Source organism: Dreissena polymorpha, chromosome 5, assembly GCF_020536995.1.
Source record: "Dreissena polymorpha isolate Duluth1 chromosome 5, UMN_Dpol_1.0, whole genome shotgun sequence".
Classification (NCBI taxonomy): domain Eukaryota; kingdom Metazoa; phylum Mollusca; class Bivalvia; order Myida; family Dreissenidae; genus Dreissena; species Dreissena polymorpha.
The window spans coordinates 42,279,703-42,290,075 of record NC_068359.1 but is presented as its reverse complement, the minus strand read 5'-3'; the positions used below and the strand labels follow the sequence as shown (position 1 = coordinate 42,290,075).

The following is a 10,373-nucleotide window of genomic DNA, read 5'->3' as shown; positions in this document are numbered from 1 at the left end:
TAGAGACGTAAAATCGTCGTTATTGAATGAACAGTGTTTACAAAATATAGTAAGCATAACACAAAACACTTCTTAACAGTCTTCAACTTAAAACGAAGTGAAGCGAATTCTCTCCACCCACTATTATTTCATATTTACCTGTTATAAAATGCATCATTGTGTTGTCTACTCAAATTTCATTGTCATTTATTGGCACACAAGTCGTAATTGTTCAGATTAAATTCGGGAAATTCCATGAAAATAGCAGGGGCATTTGACCTTTTTTTAAATTCAAACCACTTCAATGCTATTATGGAAATTTTATTCAAACACCGTTATGCCGAAATAACTTAATTTCGAACCAATCAATCCGGTCCATCTCAAGTTTGTATATCTATCATTATTTGAAGCACTTATATGTGCAATCCAAATCTACCGTCTCATCCAATAATAGTAATAATAGTTTGCTCTTATAATACCTCTTGAGTTAATAAACTCAGTTAATTTCAGTATGTCGCTTACCCTTTTAAGTGTATGGTTTGTAGAGTAGAAAATCTTGTCAACATAAATGTTTTAGTTTGGTTTCTTGGTTTACGCAAGCAAAATTATCACATTTAAATAATTAACTTATATTTAGATAGGATATAAAACAAGAGGGCCAAGATGGACATAGATTGACCAGCTTTGTTATGGAACGTTACCACGCCCACACCTTCATGCAGGGCCAATTTTGACCACTGTGACATATTACACCTGTTGTAGTTTTTCTAACAGAAAAAAAATTGTTAAGGTATTTCACTTTTGAATTCTTTATATGAAAAAACTTTGTGGAGTGCCACTATACAATGCTACACACCAATATTTAAACTCTTACCCTTGTGAATTAATGCGACTTGTTCAGGGATTTTCATATAATTTACACGTGTCTTTAAATATACTTACTGACACATATATCACGTTTTAATAGTCTTAACTTATAATTATAACAAAAGAAAAGTGAAAAAAAATCGCCTTCCCTGAGATTCGTCCCCGGAACTCTGGACAAAAATCATAACAGTGTTGAAAGTTTGCAATTTTGATCAGTCTATATCTGTCGTCCGTCATCGGCCTGTGCCCCATCAACATCGACTGTGTATCTACTCTAAATGCAATATAATTTCGCAATATATAGTTCTTGTAAAAAGTCTTAACAACAATTACATTTAAAAGAGACTTTTCACGTTCTAGTATATTGACAAAATAAAAAAAAATGTTTCAGATTCGCAAATTTTCAATTTAGTTATATGATATTTGTGGAAAAAAACAGTAATACTGAACATTTACCATGCTCTAAAATATCAATTATATGCATCTTTTGACGATGTAAAAACCTGTAAATTATAAAGCGTTGAAACGCGAAACGAGTCAATAATTTGATGAGTTTTGTTGTTGTCGTTATATTTTGTGACACTACGAGGATTGCTAGTATAATGTATTTAAAATACAATAATCATAGTATGAGCACGGATGGCCGAAGGGTCTTAGCGATAGATTTTTACTCCAGGGCTCCAGGGTTCAGTGGTTCGAGCCCAATTTAGGGTTCCTTTTTTCTTTCTCAAATTGTATTCTTGTTTTTTACGAGAACTTTTTAAATCAAATGTTTACATTTATGAATATAAAGCATTTAATGACAAACTTCAATACATGGCAAAATTTGTGAAAACGTCCCCTTTTCCACCAAACATTTGAATATTTGAAATATCCGTTCATTTGAAGCATAAACGAGGAGAAAACAAAATATGAAAGTCGAGAAAACAAAATGTAAAGTCGAGAAAACAAAATAATTTACTGTACCGCTCTTTTATTTAGGGTTGAACTCCTCTCTTTTCTATCTCGTTCGACATAGCTAACTTGTTTCCATGAGGTAGTTTCCTCGAGTTGATTTAATTCATGCCTCTTGTTTAATGCATCTTCTTTTTTACCTAATTATTTATCTCGTTCCCACGAGATAGCTAACTCGTTCCCACGAGTTAGTAAGTCGTTCTATCAAGTTAGTATGTCGTGGGAACGAGATAGTGCAATTAAAAAAAATAAAGTGGAGGAATTTCACCTCTATGCCACCGTCGTGAAGGAGGTTTTATTACCATACATATCAAAACATACACAGATATTTAAGCAGAAATGTAGTGAATGCATGAATTGACAAAAATATTATTTTTGATTTATGCATATAACTACGGGATAAGCGATATATAATGATTTTCAGTAATATACACAACGGTTCATTTCACAAGATTTTTTTTTGAAAATTTCAGATATTTAGCTTATATTGCCATCCAGTGTTATACTGCACCAATAACATTAGTCATTGGTCTTAGGTGTATTGATTGCATATTTGAAAATGTCAATAGCGAAGTGTTTATCGCAAAAGAAACGCATTTAATACAAAAATGATATCATAAGAAGAACAATATACAGAGAAGGGCAAGAGCAAAGTTCTTATGAACAAATTTTATCGGCATTTTATCAGAAAAAGGTTGTAATTTCTCAACATATTAAAGTACATGTTAATAAAAAAATGTTTAAAAATAATGGAATTGCATCGGTTTAAATGAAGGTCAAGGTCACTTAAATGAACTTAAAAAAGGAAATCGCCTTTTATTCCATAACTCTCCAATACATAAAGATATTTTTAAGAAACGTTATCCATAATTAATTGAATCATGACGCTGCTTGGCAGTTCATAATGTATTATTTTATAGAGGGTGAGGGAAGGATACTGCTACTGTAAATATGAAAAACATGCTGTTTGGGCGAAAAGGGTACACTTTACAAAAATAAGAAATAGAAAAAAATGTTATTTTTCCGTAACTCGGTAACAAATTAAAATATTGCATTGTGGTTTTTTTTCTCAAATTTTGAAAATCATCCTACTCCAACTTTGTATAAAAAATGAACGTTTTCCTCCATAATTCAAACAATTTGGTTTTTGAAAAAGCGAGACAGCATGACAAGAAAAGAAAATGTTGAGCTCTCATTATTCCGACTGTTTAGAATTTATTCAAGTACAATCACCAAAATGTTTTCATTATCAAACATTCCAATAATAATTGAGTTCGTGTGTTTGCTGTAGTAGACACATGTAGGCCTAACAACACCACTCTTCTCTGTAGCCAATATTGCTCGTCTCTTCGTCCCATCTCTGTTGACCTGGAGGATTGTATTAGAGTCACCTCCACAGACCAGGACCTGTCCCAAGTTTGTCACATGCATGCCAGGTAGGATATCATTCCACTGCAGGACCGGGTCGGTCATTTTGGAGATCACTGCGCCATCCCTGGACAGTGTGATGAGCTGGTCTCTTGCCCCACTCGTTACATATATCCTCTCCCCATCTGGACTGACTCCACAAGATGTAACTGTGAAATTAGGAATAGTAATACCATTATAATGTGTATTCCACTAACTCTCACTGATGTGTTTGGTAGAAAAATCTTCATATAATCAAGGTATAGATTGTAATATCATGATATAAAGGCAAGCTACAGTCATGTTGCAAACGACTGAAAGTTGACTTGAGCTTATGTTATATTGGATTTCATGGATTGTCCTGGGCGATAAATCTTGAAATACTTGACCAACTTGTATGATTTTCACTAATCTGGCATAATACCAATAGCAATACATTGACTATCTCCGGAATCCTCCGTAAGATTGACCTCGTGTCTAATGGTCGCCATCTTTGCTTGTATTAAGTTTTTTACTACCCAAAAGGTAGATTTACGCTATAAATCGTCTGCTGATCCAGAGCTGCATACTACATTTTGACATTGGTTACAAATCACTCAATGTTGATGTATGGCTCCTTTGTCTTCGATTCTCTAAAATCATGGTTTCCAAATAATAACTTATTAAAGGCTTGACACATTTTATTATTTTATGGAGGTGTTAAATTATAAATAATTTGTTAAACTAAGGTTCTGTCCCAAATGATAAATTATTTTTTTAAACTAAGGTTCTGTCCCACTGGTATGTGTGAGGAGTTTTAAACTGTCATGTTAAACCGCCGTATTGCCAGCAGAAATTTAGTGTATTGTAGTGTTGATGTCAGTCAAGATGTTAAATAAGTACCAAAACCATCTGTCAAAACAGCGTGCTTGTTTTCTTGAAATAATAAGACAGTAAACGAGACCGGTTCTTATATTGACACATTTTTATTGCTTTCAATTGTTTTCACAGAATTTTAAAAGAAACACAAAGTGTATATAAAATGTACAAAAAATGTCGTGAATTGGTGGGTCTTGCTGTAGGCATAATTTCAGTTTAAACTTTAAGATAACCGCATGTTCTTCATACAAAACAAGACAGAATTTTAACTTATACCAGCTTCAGAAAACAAAGTTCAGCAGTGTGTAAGAAAAATATTTGGTGATTGTTACCATTGTTATGGTACAACTTGTTCACCAGGCTGCCATTCACCGTGTATTGGTACAGGGTTGTACCTGATGTGATGTACAGGTTGCCTTGGTGATGTGCAATTCCTCTACAGGAATGTTCCAGTTGAAATGTTATGTCCTCTACCAACTCTCCATTAGTCACACTTATGAAGTGGATTTGATTATCATATACAGTAACAGCCACCTGACTTGAGTCAACCCTGCAAATGGACCATGGTTTATCAGAAAAGTCTAAATGAGTTACCACTTTGTAGTTATCATCCAACAACTTGAGTTTGTTGTTCCACATGTCTGTAATAAGGAGCTCGCCAGTGGTTGTCGCACAAATACCCGATATCCAGCATGTATCTGAATCAGTGTCAATTTTTACTGAATATTCTGTATCATGCCTTACTCTCGTTTTCTTTTTCGCGACATTGATTGGATTGAACAACTCACCTGTCACTTTGTAGGATTTATCTTGTGACGGCAGATTGTTCTCAAGTTCAGTTTCTTTCTGAATCAACTGCTCATGTAATGTATCAACATCGGGGGACGGTTGAAGATCGGTCACATTATCAGCCATCAGCTTCACTTTACTGCATTCCCTGTTAAATAAACATCTTGATCCATGTACAGTAAGTAATGATAATCAGATTTGTATCATATTTAGCATTACACTTTAACAGCTTGCTGGAATATCTCACTAAGAAAGTTTATTTTTATGGCACACAACTGAAAGTTTACCTGTTCAATAACTTACTTAATTCAAAAAGGATATCCTTTTTTTACTGTACATACATATGTTTGAGAATTGAAGGTAAGTGTTGAATACACGTTTAACTAGAGAGTCTTACACAAAACCGGATTCATTAGCCTTGGTGAGTGGTTCATGTTTTGTACCAAGCCAATAAACGTGGCCTTAAATCTCACAAAGTTTCGCCTATGAATATATCTATTTCAGTTAAAATAACTAGATTCATTTCAGGCTATATAATTAAAAATTATCTGTATTCAAATAAAAAATATTAAATATGAAAGAAAACAGTTTGAGGCAAAAGCAGTTATATAGATTAAAATTAATTAGTGTGCATCTGGCTTAATCTTTCAAAGATTTTATTATTAATATCTCAAGAAATATTACAGTCAAAATCTCAACATTTTCTTTAGACCATAGATTTTGATATTATCTTTATTGTTAAAGTGTATTCATTACATAAAATTAAGACATAATTCAGTAATAGAAAAAGTTAGTACTGAGAGCAGTACATAAAGAAGATTAGTCGGCCTTCAATATCTCCTATTGTTTCCTAACGTTGCTGCAGGGAAACATATATTAACGGTATAGTGTACGGTATTCTTTACTTATTAAAGCTGTTATTAAAATCGAAACTTTGTTTCATGTTTATCATGCTTTCAATTCCACCGTGTGAAGTCAACAAATCATGTTTGTTGGAATTAAACAAGCCTACACGATTAACTTGTGATAACGCTAGATAACATAGGGCAACAACATAACACAAGAGCTACCGAAGGTATGCATTAATGTTTACACTCTTTAAACGAATATGTCACAGTACGTGACATGATTTATCCATGTCTTCCCCTTATTATCTTACACCCTTAGGAAGATTTAGATTATAAAAATGTATATGGAAAAGATGGTTTAATGCATGTGCGTAAAGTGTCGTCCAAGATAAGCCTTTGCAGGGAAGACATGTTTCGCCTAAACTGGATTTTCTTCAAGAAGGGTCTTCTTTTAACCGAAAATACAATAAAGGCGGAAATTATCGTCCCTGATTAGCCTGTGCTGAAAGCGCAGACTCGTATGTTTTTGTATTGAGACAATGTGAAGAAGGCATACGTCAGTTACACTAACTCAAGATCAAGATCACACATGCGGGTTGAATGTTTTATGTCTATTCTATATAGTATGTGCCTTAAATTGATTTTTTATGAAACTCACCTTAAATTGTTATCAAATTGGGGCAATGGGCAGAAGAGATGAGGCAGTCACACCAACTCAAGGCCAAGTTCATTACTTGAGGATCAAACGAATAATTTCAAGGGCTATTTAAATTGTATATAGCTGTCCTTTAGTCCACCTATGTTATGGTTATTGTGTAATTGTATAGAGTTTCATATACTGCACTGTTCATGAAATGAAATTGAATGGATTTTGTTATGAATATCTGGAATTACTTATTTCTTAAATTTGATTTTATTTCCCTGGTAATTGACCATTTTATAATGATTGTAAGTGTTCCATTAAAAGAGCTCTAAGTATACACCCCATTTAATTACTATTTCATACGCAATTCTAAAACAATACTTGAACGATTGGAATTACCAATTGTAAGCATCTGACCAAAATGAATCATTTAGGACAAGAGTAAGCAAATAAATGAGGATTAGCATATTATTTGTTTAACTCTTTATTTATGAACATTAATAAGCCTGTCGGAATAACATCAAAATACATTATTGCATTAAATCATTTATTTTAGTATCGGACACTATATCGTAAGTTTATACATATTACTTACTGATGGCTGAAGACATTGCATGCAGTTGGTAATAGCTGGTCATGTTCCTCACAGAGCTGTGTTAGTTTCTGATCCTTGTGCTCCTGACTTTGCTCTGATTCATTTTCTATTCCCTTGCCGAATGGCCAGTTTCTCAAGCGTTCTATTCGGAGTGTTTTGTGCGCTTTGTGCATCTGGTAATGATGTTCCACACAGCTGGTACAGTAACATTTTGAACATTTCTCACAGTAGAATTTTGCCTCCTCACATATCTCATTTTCTTCACAAATATCACAAGCATAGTCATCCATAAAGTGTGATCCGATGTTAACTGGTCACTTTAAATTGTATGCCATCTCAGAAAGCTGTAGCGTAGCAAATTCGACAAGCAATTAGGTTCAAAGTTTCGTTATTATTGTAAACATGTTCAATACTCAAGATAAAGACTTGAGTTGCATTTTTATCTTTGCGGTTTATCACTCTGGGTTATCTCTGCACTGTTAATTTAAACACATTATACTTAAAGGGGCCTTTTCACAGATTTTGGCATATATTTAAATGTGTCATTAAATGCTTTATATTATTAAATGTAAACACTGGAACTAAAAAGCTCCAGTAAAAAAAATCAAGAATAAACTTAAAGAAAGAAAAAAAGTAACACTCAACTGGACTCGAACCACTGACTTCTCTAGTAAAAGTCTATCGCTTAGATCACTACCCAATCAGTGCTAATACAATGAGTGATGTATTTTATACTTAAAATTAGCAATCCTTGTAGTATCACAAAATATAATGACAACAACAGAACTCTCCAAATTATTGAATCGTTTCGCGTTTCAACGCTTTATTATTTTCAGGTTTTTAAATCGTCAAAAGATGCTTATACTCGATATTTTGATATGGTTGGTGTTCAGTATAACCGTTTCCTCACAAATATCATAACTGCAACGAAAATTTGCGAATCTGAAACATTTTTTTTTATTTTGTCACATTTCCCAAACGTGAAAAGGACCCTGTAAAGCATAAAGCGGTTCGGTGCATCCAAAACGCACTCTCTAGATTATGCTACCTTTCACTAAAGCTGGGTCCCACTGCCGATCAGATCAACTCGATCAAGCCCGACCAAGCGGTCGGGTACTGATCTTGTTCGGTAGGCATGAGTGGTCGGGGCGGTCGGGTAGGTCGGCATTGGTCGGGCTTCCTACCCGATATTTTTTGACATGTCAAAAATATCGAATAGCGGTCGAGTAGGAAATGGATCGAGAAGCGCTCGGGAAGGGGTCGTGTATTAGTCGGGTAGAAGATGGTATAGTACCAGAAAGTCCGTTTACCAAAAAGGCCTTCCCAAAAAGGCCGCACCAAAAAGGCCGCATTAGTGAACCAAAAAGGCCTCATTGTATACCAGAAAGGCCATACAATATTTTGTATTATCATTTAATAGTTATGCTGAATGTAATTATCATATATATTAAATAATCATAACTTTTTTATTAGTCTACTTAAAAAACCATTAATTTTATAATAAAAGTCGGTAAAAATATCGCGAATTACACACGTATCGCATACAGTATGAATTGTTCGTTAGTCACAATATTTTTCATTGAGTAATAGATGTTTCAGTTTTTTAATAAAAAGCCGTTAATTGTATAATCAAAGTCGGCATAATTATCGCCAATTAGCACGTAGGAATTATCCGTTTAAGAAAATTTTATTTTTCTCTGAATTTTCTGTTTGCATCTAAAAGTGTAACAAATGAGTAATGAAGGTGTTGTAAACTTACGTTGCGGCCAAATATATACAAAATCCAGAATTATTGAGAAATATATAACCCGTTCATGTGTCAAAGTTGTCTATAGAAGTTGCTTTGTTTTATTCATTATATTGGAAAGTATACCGGACTTTATTTGGCGTTTGAAATACAGTGTTTTTTAAATCGTGTAAATTATACGACTTTCTTCACGAGTATTAATTTATTGTGTGTTGATATTGTGTGAGTGTTGTGGTATGAGCATTGTTATAATCGTATAACATAGTCAATGTCGTCAAAAAGTAGCATACACAATATATAGTGTACAACGTTATTCTTGATAACTATATAAAACAATAACATAGAATAAATAAAATATACGCATATGGATTAGTGACGGCTAAAAGACAAATATTTAATATATTAAGCATATATAATTTAGTACATAATATATCATAATATATTATTAATTTCCTCTTAAACTATTTTTTAAAGAATAGAGAATTTGCATGTACAAAAAAACTCGCTAATCAGACCGGGTATCCAAGTGTCAAGGGTCATTCACAGTTTGCGGCATCTGTTTTGATAACGGATTAGTAGAACGCCCACATATGGTGTAAATGACACCTATTGATAATTACTTGAGCATTTAAAATAGTTTCTTAACTTTTACCGATATAAAACTAGCTACATTAAATTCGAAAGACTTAAACCGAAAGAAATAAAAATGCTTTATTCTATGTGATATAATTAAAAATTATAACTGATTGTCTATATTATTACGCATTTCATCAGCATTAAAAATATATTAAAAACAAAGTTTATAATGTCTTTTTTATTAGCCGATTGCATTAGATTGTCAAATTTATTTAACGTTGGCCACCTTTGAAAATATTGTTTTAAATGTTCCTTTCTAATTTCTCTATATAGACGACAAACAAGTAAAAAGTGACACTCGTTTGCTATAGCGTGTCCGTTGCAAAACTTACATTTTCTTTTTTTGCGTAGTTTCTTATTTTAACGACCGCTTTCGATCTCTAATTTATGTGACAAGTATGAGGCGAAACAATTCACCACCTCCGAGTTCCCGGCCAAGGTCGGTCAAGTGTACGATGTTGTGCTGGAGTAATGCACATGTATATTTTATATTTTATTATATTTTTTTAAATTTTGTTGTATTTTGTCACGTTGACTGTATATTCTATGTGATTTTTGTTGTAAATGTATTTTTTGTAATAAAGAAAATAAAGAAAGTTCATACATGTATGTTTTATGTCTTACTCCATTTTGATTTAATTGAAAAAAGAATTCACATGTTAAACAATATTATTATGTAATTATGTTGTATTTTGTCAGTGTGACTGTATATCGTCTGTAAATGTTTGCTTGTAACTGTATATTTTGTTATATAAATTGTGTGACTGTGCTGGTACATTGACTGTATATATCGTAAATGTATATTAAAAACATAAACAACAAATAAAGAAAATAATTAACTACATACCTGTTTTATGACTTATTCCATTTTGATTTTTGTGTATGAAGGATAGGTCACTCTGTGTTACTGCATGTGTCTATGTGTCTGTACTAGTGTTTATGCCCCTTGTCTTGTAGGTGTCCATTTCCTTCTCTTGTGAGATTCAGTCCCTTGTCCTGTGTGCGTCCAACCATGTACCGTGATGTCATATATGTTTTGTCCAGTGAGAA

The 10,373-nt window shown here is 33.1% G+C and overlaps 1 protein-coding gene across 2 annotated transcripts; it reads right to left on the bottom strand.

Annotated features, from left to right (window-relative positions):
* Nucleotides 1-2,059: 2,059 nt before the first annotated feature.
* Nucleotides 2,060-7,376, bottom strand: LOC127832185 (uncharacterized). 2 transcript variants are annotated; one of them, XM_052357482.1, is made up of 3 exons: nucleotides 6,941-7,376; nucleotides 4,398-5,002; nucleotides 2,060-3,377 (listed from the first exon to the last, which is right to left on the bottom strand). In XM_052357482.1, exons 1-3 carry the CDS (start codon nucleotides 7,228-7,230, stop codon nucleotides 3,016-3,018), a joined length of 1,257 nt encoding a protein of 418 aa, XP_052213442.1. In that variant the 5' UTR covers nucleotides 7,231-7,376; the 3' UTR covers nucleotides 2,060-3,015. The 2 variants fall into 2 exon arrangements, with proteins under 2 accessions (XP_052213442.1, XP_052213443.1); XM_052357483.1 differs by having other exon boundaries at nucleotides 4,854-5,002.
* Between the last annotated feature and the right edge of the window lie 2,997 nt (nucleotides 7,377-10,373).

Excerpts from the sequence above, each read along its gene's own strand:
- LOC127832185 (XM_052357482.1), bottom strand. The coding sequence starts at position 7,230 with ATGGATGACTATGCTTGTGATATTTGTGAAGAAAATGAGATATGTGAG. Across the intron at positions 5,003-6,940 it reads TGCAATGTCTTCAGCCATCA|GGAATGCAGTAAAGTGAAGC; the intron begins GTAAGTAATATG and ends TTTATTTAACAG. Across the intron at positions 3,378-4,397 it reads CAAGTTGTACCATAACAATG|TTACATCTTGTGGAGTCAGT; the intron begins GTAACAATCACC and ends CTAATTTCACAG.